At 40.0% G+C, this 14,896-nt stretch overlaps 2 protein-coding genes across 3 annotated transcripts; one reads left to right on the forward strand and one right to left on the reverse strand.

Annotated features, from left to right (window-relative positions):
* Positions 1-551: 551 nt before the first annotated feature.
* Positions 552-8,292, forward strand: exosc1 (exosome component 1). 2 transcript variants are annotated; one of them, XM_055040981.1, is made up of 8 exons: positions 552-619; positions 1,511-1,626; positions 3,244-3,318; positions 3,919-4,007; positions 4,102-4,135; positions 4,250-4,300; positions 5,029-5,113; positions 5,322-8,292. In XM_055040981.1, exons 1-8 carry the CDS (start codon positions 562-564, stop codon positions 5,426-5,428), a joined length of 615 nt encoding a protein of 204 aa, XP_054896956.1. In that variant the 5' UTR covers positions 552-561; the 3' UTR covers positions 5,429-8,292. The 2 variants fall into 2 exon arrangements, with proteins under 2 accessions (XP_054896956.1, XP_054896955.1); XM_055040980.1 differs by lacking the exon at positions 552-619 and adding an exon at positions 638-1,441.
* A 170-nt stretch (positions 8,293-8,462) lies between these two features.
* knop1 (lysine-rich nucleolar protein 1) lies at positions 8,463-13,344 on the reverse strand. The gene is made up of 7 exons (XM_055040982.1): positions 13,249-13,344; positions 12,850-12,924; positions 11,573-11,641; positions 10,377-11,453; positions 10,226-10,297; positions 9,744-9,812; positions 8,463-8,989 (listed from the first exon to the last, which is right to left on the reverse strand). The coding sequence occupies exons 4-7, from the start codon at positions 11,439-11,441 to the stop codon at positions 8,684-8,686; spliced, it is 1,512 nt and encodes a 503-aa protein (XP_054896957.1). The 5' UTR covers positions 11,442-11,453; positions 11,573-11,641; positions 12,850-12,924; positions 13,249-13,344; the 3' UTR covers positions 8,463-8,683.
* Between the last annotated feature and the right edge of the window lie 1,552 nt (positions 13,345-14,896).

The raw sequence follows: 14,896 nt of genomic DNA on the forward strand, positions 1-14,896 counted from the left end.
TGGAATGGAAGTTCACTGAACATCTATCGCACACTAAACATGAAGCTGTGTTGGAAGGACTTTGATCGAAGGTCATTTGCTCAAAAGACTCAAACGTCAAACCAAGATTTTATTCAGAATTTGTGGCAAGACTTGGAAAAATTATTCACTCATGTTTGCTACCTATATAAAAGATGGTGAAATGCTTCGCAAATTATGTACAAGAAAAGCAGTCTCATGATGTGCAAAACTGATGGAGACGCCCTGGAAGAAGTCCAGCTGCAGTGAAAGGTATTGACTCAGGGGCTCTGCTTCCGCACTGTTAAGACTTTTATTTGTTAATTGATTTAAAAAAACTGATATTTTCCTTACACTTCACGATAAAGTACTTTGCACATCCATGGTCTCGACAAGGGATGTGCAAGGGATGACAAGGGAAGGCCGGAAAGACAGATCTCGTCAGTTCCAACTCCTTTCCACCAGGTGGCCCTACCGTTGATTGACCAATCGCCAAAAGAGGGCACAAATGAAGAAGAAAGAAAACCGTCCAATCAGAATCTAGACCAGCCTTCTTCATAGCCAATGAGGCGGCTCTCTGCTCTCTCCGAAAACATGTCGCCCCTGAGATTGTGTGTCCCAGGTGAGTCCTCCGTTTAAAGCGTTTCAAACGAGTTCCGCTCGGAATTTGGACCTTGTTTGTCGCGCTGCTGGTGTTTCGGGTGACGGAGAGGCTTTTGTGGAGCTGAAAAGTGAAACGGAGCAGCAGACAGACATGTGGAAACAGCTATAAGTTAGCCGCACGTGAACAGAGACTTGCCTCTTCTTGTAGCCTTACAGTGCGTCAAAATGTAATCTATGGCCTCCAGACAAGATGGGAGCGATATGTAGTTAGACTTACTATTTTGTGTTTTTAAATCGACTTCGTTTCGCTGGTTTGGTCTCACCTGCCCTGCCCGTCGCCCCAGGCATTCCCGCACATTCCTCTGCGCTCTTGTTTTGACACACCGACTCCACCCGCAGCTTTCCCCCATTCAGTTCCATTATGAGGATTAACGTTATTTATTTATTTATTTATAACGGGTTTAAATTGAGTCAGCTCCCTGCCAGATTCTTACATATGAAGTTATTTTATTTCATGTGACTATTAAATGATACAGGGAGATTTCAATGATAATAACACGATGTTATAGTAGTATCGACATCGACTGCAGTGTTTTATGATGACGTTTTACTAAATGTCGAATGCGATTTGTAGCCTTTCTTAATAATTAACAGGCAGTTGATTTCTAAGCATCATAACTCTTCATGTTTGCGCTTGATGATTTATCTCTGGTGATGAGCACCAAGTCTTGGAGGTTGGAAGTTCTCCTTTGCATCACTTTGATTTGTAGATATTACTACCAGCCAAAGGAAACATTGTGCTCGGTTGAAAAGATCGCTTTAAGCCTAGAATCTACCACAGGTACGAGTGATTTCGCACACAACAGTATGCAATGTTCCCTTTACTGACTCCTTTTCTCTTTGTGTTCAGGTGAGAAACTGTGCAGTGTCGAAGACTGTAATCAAGGCACCGGAGTGTATCAGCGACATGGCTACATCTACTCCTCCCTTGCTGGTTACGTAATGAGGAAGAACGAGGGAGAGGAGGTGAGGTTCACAGGGCAGAGGCAGAGTTTATTTGTGTTAGCTGGTGCGGATGACAGGCGTTTGGAAAGCCGCCAGCAAGGTTCGCACAAAGGCCTGAATGAGAGCATTGTGTGCAATTTGTGGCCGTGGCTCAGACAAAGTAATGAAAGTGAGCAGCTCAGTGTGCAGTGTCACTTTATTTTGAGCTGATTGAAAACGGTCACGTTTTTTGTTTTGGACGGATGGATTTCCGCAACAAAGCGTTTGCTTACAGTCAGTCTGTTGCACGATGGCAACAAATTATTTTAAAAGCACAACTGTTAATTTCTTGCAGTGTGAATATTGTAACATTAGAAACATATTCTTGCATCCTAGAAGAAGAAAATATGTACAAGTGTGTGTTTTTTTTTAATTAAATACCGACAAGTAAGGAAATGTATTTTTTTTTAATTTGGACTTGTTTGGTTAGTCTTTCATAAAACATTTTTAGTAATTCTTCTTAGAACTTTTCAATTGTCCTGGAACATTTGTTTTCTATTTCTTTAAAAGCCAGAAGTGTTGATGTCATCCAGTGAGTGCCTTTGCTGCAACATGTTTTCAGCTCCTATAGAGGCATACCATTACATTCTCACTCCTTGTTCAGTGTAGTGTGCTTCTCCAGGATTCCCACTGCTCTTGGGACGGTTTCAGACAAAACAATCTTCCACTTTGATTGAACTTTTACCCTCTAAATCCTTTGTATTGTAATGAACTGTATTATGACTGAATCCCTTTTCCACAAACACAAACTGCTGGTACATTCCTGCTCTTTAGTTGGGTTTCAAAGAGTTTTAGTGCACACTAAGAGAGGCGTGCAGCGCTAAACAGTTGCTGCAGTTTCTGTTTTATCGTCATCTGGCCCGTTTCAACAGCGGATTTAAAATCTCTTTGAAGTTCAGCCAAGGATTTAATAACGATGCTAGAGAAACTTATTGTTCACATTGTGCTACTCCCACATTTCCTGTAAACTGTCATAAAGAAACGTGTCACCTTCATGTATTCCACTGTGCCTCAGAGCTTTTTCCAGTGGAATAATTTGTCTCATTTTGTAAAAAAAAAAAAAATATCTGAGCTCCAAATCAGCAACAGAAGAACAACCTGTATATCTGGTTGGGATGCGGCTTAATCTGTAGAGGAAATGAATTCTCCATGTCTGAAGTTCGAAGAGGATTTTGGAACATGCAGCAGTCCGAAAACAATCATTTCCATCCAGTTGTCAATTACTAATTATGAAATATTACAAGAACATCATAATTAATAAAGTGTCTTTGTCTGCTTCAGTCTGTTTCCATAGAAACACCTGTAGCCTCAGTTGAAACAATTTTTAATTAGTTCAAATTCACTATTTTTGACTTTGGTTTGTATTTACTTGTTGTGCACAGCAGGCATTGTGTGCACGTATTTAATATTTGATGAATATTAAATATTGAACATCTTTTGATGGAGTTCTCTGTATAGTCTCGTATCATTAAGTTGCACGGAAATATTCCCACCTCTACTGTACATTCCAGGTATGTTCAGAGTCGGTATTGAAATGAGAGCAAATTTCAATACACATTTTTTGTAATAGATTTGACTGAGGTATTTTTTCTCTCCCAGCTACCGGTGATCTCAGTGGTGAGGGAAACTGAAGCACTGCTGCTGCCAGATGTTGGCGCCATTGTCACCTGCAAGGTCTGTTATGGAAAAGCTAGTTTATTTAAGAAATTCATATAAAAGAGATGAATTATGAACAGAACTGCACATTTAGGAATATTTGAAACATAATAAAGCACCTGTCACTGATTTACAGGTGCATCTTTAAAAAAAAAAAAACAAACTGCATTCAGCATCACTTTTTCCTTTCACTCAATTTTCCATGAACGTGCTTCGAACCTGGTGCCTTATCCTCGTTATGGAGTGACTGTCTTGTTACATTCGCTGTTTTCCATAATTTTGTTTTGGCAATAACATGATCATAACAACATTTCTCTTTTAAAACCACTTTTTATTGGTTTTATGTGATCTTTTAATTTTTTTAGAGGAACTAAATTTCCTTTAACTTATGATAATCAAAATGAATCACATATTAGTGATACATCTGGAAGATGAGATTGACTTTCAATTGATTTACAGAAATAGATCAATCAACAGTGATGGATAATGTAGAGAACAGTAAACCTGTTTACATTTGATATGTAGGAGAACGTTATCTTTCTTTGTCCACACACAAAAACAAAAGTATTTTACAAGAGTTGTGTAATCTTACATCTATTTCGCGCTTCAACTTAAAAGGTGACCGGCATCAACTCCAGGTTTGCGAAGGTCCATATCCTCTACGTGGGGTCCACGCCGCTGAAAGACCGCTTCAGAGGGACCATCAGGTAAAACCGGAAGTGTCTCCTGGTTGATTTATTGCCTTTTCTGAGGCTCTATCTCATTCTCTCTCTCTCTTTCTCTCTCTCTCTGCGCCACCAGAAAGGAAGACGTGAGAGAGTCGGAGAAAGACAAGGTGCGTGACGATCGAAGCTTTCACTCAGACAGTCTCCCTCGTCCCTCCACACTTCCTCTTCTCCTCATGTGTGAATGTGTACCGAGTGAAAACTTTCCGCTCTTCTTTGTGTAGGTGGACATTTACAAAAGCTTCAGACCTGGTGACATTGTGCTGGCAAAAGTTGTATCCTTTATTTTTTTTTAAGCAAATGACTGGCATGGTTATATGACAGGTAAATTGCTTTGTGAATGCAGGAACTATGCAGCTCATAACTCAGATTCTTCCTTTGTTACTGACTGACATTCCTGGACTGCATGCGACTGCTTCCCACAAATTAAAAGCCGCAGCTAAAACAGGTGATGAGTCTCACAGTCCGTGCATTAATGCATCTCAATAAACCTGAACAGATTTAAAAAGGTAATTGTAGCAAATAAGCTAGAACATTAGACTCATTTCACACAAATGTTAATCTAGTTTCTCACATGATCCTACAGTCTTGAGGAAAACTGCTGTCCAGAAAACTGTAAATAACAACATCAACAAAAAGTCATTGCTAAAGAACCCGGCTGTCCAGAACGCTGAATTCAAGCATTTATGGAAAGTTTTGTGGAAGGAAAAAGTTGTTCTCTATGCCTTTCAGAGGTGAAGCTATGACAATCTATCATTGTCATGACTATCATTGTTATCCATGAACTCCATCTTGCTTTCTCAGTTCGTTATCATTTATTAACTACTCGTTTTACATTTTCATCTCGATGTTTCTTTTCTTTAGTGAATTTTACGTTTTTACAATTATTCTGCTTTTGTGTTCTCTGTTCCCTTATTTTCTTGTGAAACACTTTGACTTTACGTATAAATAGTGCTACACAGATAAACCTGTGAAGAGTTGAATCCTTCACCAGCGATGTCAGATTTCGCTCGGGGACGTTCAGTCTACATACCTGTTGACAACAGCTGAGAACGAACTGGGCGTGGTGGTGGCCCACAGCGAAGCAGGTAAATCTCTCCGCTCAGCTGCAGCTCTTCAGGTCGACAGTGGTTTTGATTATAATCACAAGGCGAGATGTTTACGTAGTTGTTTCTTGTGAAAATAAGTACAGTTTTGAATTTGTACGAATCCTGATGTTTTCTGTCTGCAGTTGCCGTCAGACTCTGTTCTCGTTTGTTGAGCCCGTCATTTTAAAAACATTTTTCTGCATGCCAGGTGCCCAGATGATTCCCATCAGCTGGCGTGAGATGCAGTGCCCGCAGACCAACGCCAAGGAGTTTCGTAAAGTGGCCCGAGTTCAGCCCGAGTATCTGGAAGCCTGAGAGACCCTGAAAGTCTGTCACACCACCAACAAACGACTCCTTTTGTCAAGTGGCCTCCCAACTCTTTTTCTCTGGGTGACATGCGGTTCCTGGGGTGCTTCTCACATTAAGCGGCTTTACCTCTGCACATTTTTCATTGTGCCGGATTGAACCAACAGAGCTCCAACTAATGAAATTTGTTTTTATTCCAAATAAATGGAGTTTGTTTTTATCAAAGGTCCACAGGCCAGCAACAGGCACGTTCAAAGCCACCCTGAATTGCTTTATAGAATTGTGTCAGTTCAGGGTTTTTACAGTTGAGGTTGCTAAGATTTTACAGAATAAAAAAAAAAGTGTCATTTTTGCGGCAAGAGAGGAGAAGTTTTTGTTCCAAACGCAGGATTCAGGGTTGCATCGATAAGTCTCACGGCAGCATCAGCCAGAAGCGTCTTTGCCGCTGCTTTGCTGGAAGTTGAAACTGTTATTTATAAAATCCAAATTTCAGAGCCACTTCTGCAGAGGCCAAGTCTAGACTCTTATTATAATTAATTGAATTATCGGCCCCCTCTGTTTTAACCCGGAGTGGATTTATATTTTGGATTTCTGGTTGAGGTTGGCACATTTTATTTGAGCTGTCAGAGAAAAAAAAAAAAGTAGAGTAATGTAAAGCGAGTCATTGCTGGACATCTAGCAAAGTTTGCTGCCAGAGAAGTTTTTACTCGGAAAACTCCAAACCAACAACGTACCTGGGCTTTCTAAAGTAATCACACCGCTTTGAACAGTTTCAAATTTTCACGTGACAATCGCAACATGTAAAGCATTCAATTAGGAATTTATGAGATGGATCGACACAAAGTGGTGCAGTAAAGAGAAACGGAAAGAAAATGATACATGTATTTCAAAACACACATAAAACATCTGAAATGTGTGGTGTACATTTGGATTCAGCACCTTTTACTTTGATTTGACCTCCACGTAAAAATACAGAGCAACAAGTTGCCTTCAAAACGGAGGTTGTCTGTGTGTGATTTAATGTCGCCGTGAATCCCGGTGTCCTGTGAAGGCTTCAGACGTTCATTCGTCAACAAACAGCATCATGATGACCAAGGAGCACAGCAGACAGTCGAGGAATAAGGTTGCGGAGAAGTTCACAGAAAAGAGTTGGTGGCGGCAGTGTCATGCTATGGCGGCGCTTTTCTTCAGCAGAGACAAATAAGCTGGTGGGAGTAGATGAGTGGAGGTAAATGGCTGGCAGGCCAGTTAGAAAATGTGTTGGAATGGACCAGTTTCAGTTGAAACCAAAGTGGATTTAAAAAGGTCCAGAGATTTAGCTTTTTTTATTTTTGCGAATAATAGATAGGCTTTCCTCCCTGATTGCAGAAAAACATAGTTTTACAAAGTATTGCCGTAAGGGAAGGGAGATTCAAAAACACGCCGCACCTTTCAGATGTTTTATTTGAAAACCTTTTGGAACCCTTGCATCATTTTTATTTCGCTTTAAGATTAAGCACTACTTTGTGTTGGTTGATCACATTAAATGCCAATAAAATCCACAGAAGCTTGTGGTTGCAGTGTGGGATGTGAAAGTTCGCTTTGCATAATTTTCTTTAAGTCGGCGGTCTCAAACTGCATTCCTCGAGGGCCGGTGTCCTGCAACTTTTAAACACGTCCCTTGTCCTCCACTCTTAACATAAATGGCTCAATCGCCTCGCTAACATGCAGTGAAGCTCTACAGATTAGCTGAGGATCTGGTATTGGAGTCGGGTGTGCTGAAGCAGAGAGACATCTGCAAGTTGCTGGACATCGGCCGTTGAGGACCGGAGTTTGAGACCGCTGCTTCCTAGGGAAAGTTCAAGTTTTATCTGGGGTCAAATGGAGTAATTCTCTACGAACGGTTCCATTAAAAATGAAATCTCTGCCATCTGAAATAAGTCGGGCTTCAAATGTGAGTGCTATGTTCAGAATGTCTACGCTGCATCATTTGGTTGGTCGTAACATTGTGACACAGGACGTGTTGACATGGTCCATGTTCCAACCATACACTAATGGTTTCAACACGGACAGCAATAAACACAAAGTCAAGGTCAATTTAGAGGGCGCCTCTTTAACCTCTGAGAGGTTCTGTCGAGTGCCTACTCTTTTACGCCTGCTCTCATTTTATACTGCTTTTATATGCGTATATATGAGACGTAAATAAGCATAGCAAAGGGGAATCGGGTGGACAGTCCTGCTCAGGGACACTTCAGACCCGATGTGTTCGTAAAAGCAGCAACACGCTCACTTGAAGCTTTCTGCTTGAGTAGACTTAGAGGGTGGAAAGTTTTTTTCTGAATGGGCCTTTCCTGAGTATTTAATCTTTTCTGAGCTTTGACTGCTGTCTGTTGTTCAAACACTCCATTAAACCGCATGAAAAAATATTGAAACGCCTCATTAACTTCTATTAATTTACGTAATTAAATGGGAACAAATTAGCCTTAAAACCTTGAAGTGGTTGGAACGTGGATATTTGTAACACAGGTTGGCTTTTTGTATAAACGCATGAATTAGCAGTAAGCATCTTTCCTGCAGGTTGTTGTTCTGTGGCTGGTCAATAAGAATTTACAGAACGATGATCCATGTTGTATGGCATGTATTTTTTGTGTCCTTGCAAGACTTTGTGTTTTTAAAGTGCGACTGGAAAGCCCAAAGCAAAGTGACTTTAACAAGGCTGCCTTGCTTGGAACACAATGAAACACGATGTACGATTCCAGCACAATATTCCAGCTGAATGTCTGCGAGCCATCAGTAACAAACCTGATTTTCTGCTTTTCTTAAAGTTAACTTTTCCTTTTATTCTGTCCCTGACTGCTAATGTGCAGGAATGAAATTAAATGACTATCAGAGCATTTGCCTGTGACTTTTTATTGAACGTCAGCTGCTAGTCAAGTAGCTGCTCTGCCCAGTGTGTCCAGACGTTCACGTCTGTTTGGGCTGAGGAAAGGCTTTCAAACCAAGAACATAGAGACCAATTTAGATGTATAACACATTTTCAAATGGAAAAAAGCCAAAGTCAAGATTGTTTTTGAGAATTTATTAAACATCATCACAGTCTTCAGAGAAGTTGGTAAAACCACAACCGTCTACTATCTTAAGTCTGGTATGTAACATTCACAACATACGATTTGCAAATTTCTCATTCATAAAATGTCAAGACATACATTTTGGTGAGTTATAAACTGCAGTCCCCAGTTGAATTAATACTCTGTTAAAACACTAGAAGTACAAAAACCTCCCTAGTCAGTCCTCAAAGCGGACGGATCGAGTCGCATTGATGTCGATGGAAAACTTCTTATTGGAGGGTGCCGTAAACCCAAGTCCCGCCCCTCTGTTACCGAAGTCCATTTTCCGTGCGTGTGCTCGCTCAAACTGTCCCAGAAGCCCTTGCTGCAGGTGCTGCTGCGCGTCCTTCCCCAGCGCCATGTTGGCTCCTGCAGCTGGGGGCCCAGTCAGCTGGAAGCCCTTCTTGAAGCCGCCCATCAGCCGCAAGAACTTCTGCTGCTGTTGGGAGTTGTCGAACTGAGCGGTACTCCACTGACCCAAAGCCTTCCAAAGACAATTAGGGAGAACATTTAGGTTCTGAATCTCCATCTTAGAAAGTTGCAGTGTCAAAGGAATGAATGAAGCCTCGGCCCTGATGGCAGCTCTCATCAGGTCCCTAATCTGAAACGTTTATGCACACTTATGCTAATGCGCTAACGGGGGAGCTAATGTTTTGTTCAGCGCTTTAGTTTATTTTTCCTCTAAACTTCATTTTTACAATTTTCAACGCTTTAAAGTCTCTAAAATAAATACATTGACATTAATGTGCTAAAGTCCTGCCCCTAGTTGCAATATGGTTTGCCACTGACATATTCAACATGGTTGAACTTAGCGCATTAGCATTAGCTTGTGTTGGTATAGCCCTTTAAGGTTAGTGGAACTAGCTTTTTAGTTAGCAGTGCCCACAACTAGGACTAGTTATAAAGATGAAAGTATTTATAGTGCAGGCTTAGTGTATAGATGAGCTACCATGAAGAAGAAAAGAAAATATCTACTAAGAAGATATCTATGAAGCTCTGCAGGCTCTCATTTCTACAATCCAATCAGGCTGGTGAAATGTAGCGATGCAATAATTTGGTCTCTACTGGTTAGATGTGCTAAAACAACAAAATAAACCAAGTAAAAATAAACATCTGATTTATCCCCAAAACACCCAGAGTATCACTTGGCTTTATCATAACTACCTGGAGACAAAATGGAAGCATTTAGAGTATTCAATTAATGATCAAAGGAATTCAAGAAAAATCCTGATACTGACTGCAGGTTTATCCGGTTTCTGAGGTTGGGAAGCCTCCTCGACCTCCATTTGAAGAGCTTTTCTTCTCTCCTGTCACCAAAACATTGTATTAGACATCAAAATATGAAATACAGGCATGTAATAAAGTTCAAACCCATGTCAAGAACTTGTAATTTTTAAACTAAACATTCTTCAAATAACACTTGTTTGGTAATATGTAATTAGATTGGGCGATTGAGCCATGATATGTCAAGACAGACAGATAGTGGGTCACAAAGAATCCTCCTTTTCTTTTTCCTTTAACAAATACCAAACATGTTTTAAAGAGTTTGGAATTAGTGAAAAATAATAAAATTGAGTTGAATCAGTCTCAATCAAAGTCGATCCTGATCCCAAGAAAAATGCTTAAAATGCTCTCAGTTGCATGTTTTTATTTTTCTTTCTTTTGTTCAAGCAAAGGAAGGGTCTCATCCGTGAGCACAATGCAGAGGGATGCTTTTTACCGGATTAATGGTGACCTCGTCGACGTTTCCGGTCTTTGCTGATAGGAAGACGACATCGCCTTTGGGAAAGTCCTGAAACACGAACGCAGGCTGGTTACTGACCGCTTCAGGCATTTGAAAACAACAGATCAACAGTTATTTTTTGACTCACCTGGGAGTCTTCCTGCTCTTCTTTGCTTTTTTTCTTCTTTTTCCCCACAGCCCGGGCCTCAGTGTTCATGTCCTGATCGTCTTCAGCTGAGGTTTTCTTCTTTTTGCGCTTGTTGCTCTGCGGTTCAGCGGCCGGAGTGATTTTGTCCTCCACCTCCTCGTTCTTCTTTACTCTTTTCTTTTTCTTCTTCTGTGGCTCCATCTCCTCTGCTTCTACTTGCCCGTCTTCCTCTTTTGCTTTCTTCCTCTTTTTTTTCTTTTTGGTCTTTACCTCACTTAAATCTTCCTCTACAGCTATCGCTTTGTTTTCTTCCTTTGGGAAAAATTTCTCGTCCTGTGTCGATCTTTTCCTCTTTGCTTTGATTTCATTTCCAAGTCCCTCAGATTTACTCTCCTTCTCTTTCTTTCTTTTTAATTTCACCTTGCTAACCTCTGTCTCTTCTTTTTCTACTTTCATCCCATTTTCCAACACTTTTGCTTTCTTTTTTGCTTTGATTTCATCAACTCCCTCAGTTATTACAGAAGTTTTCTTTTTCTTTTCTACAATTATCTCTTTAGTCTCAGCTGTCCTCGAAACTAAAACGTTGCCTTTTTTCTTCTTGGGTTTCTTGTGATTAATACTTCCGATCTGCATTTCCTCGTCTTCTTCCATCTTCAGATTTTCTGATTTGATTTGTACACTTTTGTCCTTGAGTTTCTCCTCTTTCCTTTTCTTCTTTTCCAATTTTTCAGCCTTCAAGGTAATATTTTCTGCTTGGATTACGCTGTCCCCTATCGGCTTCTTCTTCCTCCTGTCGTCGTCATTCATTTCAATAGCTGAGGAAACTCCATTGTGTTTCTGCCTTTTTGTTTTTTTCTTGTCTTTCTTCTGATCTGCTTCATCTTCCTTTTCTTGTGACTCCGTTTCTACTTTTTTCCGTTTCTTCTTAGTCTTGGCTCGACTCCCGTTCTCAGCTGCGCACATTTGGATTTCTGGTGAACACGCTTGTCCTCTCTTCTGTTTTTTCTCCTTTTTTATTATATTTGCCTCATCGTTATCCTCCTCCATCTTTGCGTCAGCACTCATCTCATGGCTTGTCTGGTTTAAATAGGATCATGCAAAAAATAAATACTATTACTTTGGGGGGACAATTCGATTCATAATAAAATCATGGTTCACAAACACATTTTGTACATGCCGGAGGAGTCAACACTGACCAGAGGTTTGGCTGGCTGTGTGGGCTGGGACTGCTCATCAATGTCCCTCTGCAGAGCCAGTAGCTTCTCCTGCAGCAGAGCCAAGCGACAAATCTGCCTTAATGTTCGCTATGAGTGCATAACATGAACAGTAAAAACAACTACCGTGTCATTTACATATGTGTCGTTTGCGAAGCTGAGTCTGGAGCTACATTTACTCCATCACAGTTTAACTGTGTGCATTAAGTCGCAGTGTGAGTTGACAAAAAGCAAGCTAGTCTTTTTGTTTTTTATTCAAATTAAAAACTGTCTACAACTTGGTTTTCTCACTTTGAGTCTTCTTGTTTTCTGAGGCTGTTTTGTCATAAATAAATGCATTATTAAAGTATTTATGTGTTGTTGATTTTTGAAAAATGTGTTTACATATTAAAAAAAGAATTAGGAAAAATATGATCAAAATCATTTAAGAGAGCAAATGCTGTACAAGCAGAATTATCGGATTTCCTGCGAAAGGAAAACAGTCTGGAAACTCAATCAGTTTTATTCTTTGTCCACACTGATCCAGTTAGGAATCCTGCTTATTAAGATTCCTGAATCGATGTTTCTCAAGGATTTACATTGAAAATAGTTTATATTCACAATTTTATGCAACTCTGCCTTAATTTAAATAGGATTTCCTATGACAAAATGTGAAAAACAGCACATTTAATTCATTCTGCTTGGTGCTTTTGCTGCCATATTTAAAATGTAAATACACAGAAGCCAAACAACCACAACAAAGTCAGTCATGTTGCACTGGGGTTTAGGTGTTTGTCCTTGTGTTTTGTGGCTCTACCAACAAGTACAGCACCCTGTGGCTAATTTACTTTTGAATGTTTTGCTGACTGGTGAGGGGCCAGATTTGTTTGCGGATGTTTTAATATATTTAGGGACAGAAGACTGACTTTGATCTAGAGAAAGCTGAACGTGACATGAGTGGTAATTAATCTGATTAAGATCTGAATCACCCTTGGAAGGTTTCTTAAAGTACAGAGGAAAAAATAAGAAGTTTTATTATGACGAATGAGACATTTTACCAGCCAGGCTAAAAAGATACTCAATTACTCGTCAAGAGACAAAGAATAGAAGAAATACAAAATGTTTTTAATTACTAGCAGTCTGACTGTACAAATGTCAACTATCAGATTATTTTAAAAAAGTGATCATCGTGGGAAAACTAAGTCAAAGCTACTTTGCATCACCTATAGCAGTTTTTTGACATATTGTAAAGAGAGTTGGGTGTTAGAATGCGTCATTACCAGGCTGATTGTGATCCCTACGGGTTTACGTGCAGACTTTTCAGAAACAAACACCACGTCCTCATCGGAATCCGTCTGAAATGTGGACAACAGTTGGTGTTTTCAGAACAACCGCATTTACAGTCGACTCAACACAACCTTAATTCGGAGTGGAAAAAAAATCGACAAACGGGATAAAAGGATAATACGAGTAAAAACTGACAAAATGAACATGCTAGACTATTCTGTCATTCATTGCTGCTGCTAGCATTGTCTGTTGGCTAGCTGCAGCATTATTGAAGTTAGCCACAAAGCATGAAAATGGAAAAAAAAAAACCTGCCAGCTGTTAGCAACTCCGACCTAAGAACAGTTGAAACGTGTTTATAAAGCCGCAGTTAGTGAGCTGCTTGCTTACTTACTTTGCACACTTTGACAATTCACGTGGAGACACATTTACTCTCCGAGGCGGAAGTAGCGCTTGCTCGTTCCTGTTAGCGAGCGTCCCTAGCAACGTGCGCGCGCATGAAACGCGGCCCTCGTTTTCTTTGCGATAACGGCTGGAATAAATGTTGACACCGGATTTTCATTCGACATACAGAAACATCACAAAATTGCGATTTTTTTTCTTCTATACTTTTGGCGTCCCCGTGCGGCGCGGAAGAGCATTGAGAAGAGAAACCGAAGTCAAATTCTTTGCTTTTGTTCACATGTTTCTGATTTCAACACAGGTGTTGTGTGTAGTTTTGTTGCCCCGCCCTGAAGGATCGTGTTTTCCCGGTAAAACTCTTCCCCGACGACCTGTGCTCCAACCAGGCAGTTCCTACAGGTAAGCTACTTAAAAAAATAGTATCTCGATAAAACCTTCTGTATTTCCTAAACTTTAATTTAATAAAGGTAAACCTCATGTATTAGTTCAAATGCACATACAATGAAATACTTCAAGTCTCTTGTTTGTTATTATTTTAATGATTATTACTTACAGAAAATGATGTTCGTTCTGTGGAATACATGTTTGGGTCAAGCAGACTCTGAAAAAACTAAATATAATAGCGCTTTGGGCTCTGTGCAGGACCCAGCTGCAGTCCAGTTTTAAATTGCAGCCCCTGCACTTACACTGCGATGACTCACTCAGTATTGAATGGTTAATTTTAAAACCCTCCCACAGACAGGAAGGTAGTTTTTGGACTATTTTGTGAGATTTGATGTGTCATGTCATGTGGCTCAGCATTCACAGACCCATCACTGTGCTTTCAGTTGATTTTGAAGTTGGCAAACAGCAGCCAGTTGGCCTGCAGCCTTTTTTTTCCTTTTCTTTTTCTGCCATACTTTTTCAAAATCGACTTAGTTTCACAAAAATATTCCAGCTACTTTGAAACGCTTACATTATCGGCAGTGTTAGGACTTCTGCTCAGTCATTTTAAAGAGAGCAAGCTGTTAAATAATTTGCACATTTCTTGTGGCAGCCCCTTTTTCTGAGGTTTTCTGTATTTGTGGAAATCAGTGCCGCCTGGAAACTGTTTTGACATTAAAAGCAACAGATCCCGAAGGAGAAGAAAGTCAAACCAGACAGTAAACTGTGCAAAGGATGTAATTGCCACTTAGTGCAAGTCACGTTACAAACATTCATTTTAAACGCTGCCAGAAAACAGTGGCAGTACTGTTCTTATAAACCCATCTGAAAAGCAGTCTTTCTTTACAGTGACAGTTAAAAAGCAGGTTAGACAGAGTTTTACATATTGATCCCATGTTTTCTTTGTACAATGTACAAGCACTCGGCTGCACACAAAAACAAAGCCATTGACATTTTTGATTGGAGTTACAGCAAAAAGGACTGGTCACAGTCGCATGCACAAACGCATTAACTGGATTGAATCCACTGTCGCTCAGAAGATGAAGCTGAAAAACCTTTACTCATACGTACACAAAATGGTGTTTGAAGTACAGGTTTGAGAAGCTGTTTCGAACTAGAGCTATCAAAACAATAAGACTGTAATAGAAGCAACATACATAAGATATATATATATATTTTTTTTTCTTTTTATAAATTCACAGTTTTGGATTAATAAA

Source organism: Poeciliopsis prolifica, unplaced genomic scaffold (assembly GCF_027474105.1).
Source record: "Poeciliopsis prolifica strain line A6 unplaced genomic scaffold, Auburn_PproV2 SCAFFOLD016, whole genome shotgun sequence".
NCBI lineage: Eukaryota > Metazoa > Chordata > Actinopteri > Cyprinodontiformes > Poeciliidae > Poeciliopsis > Poeciliopsis prolifica.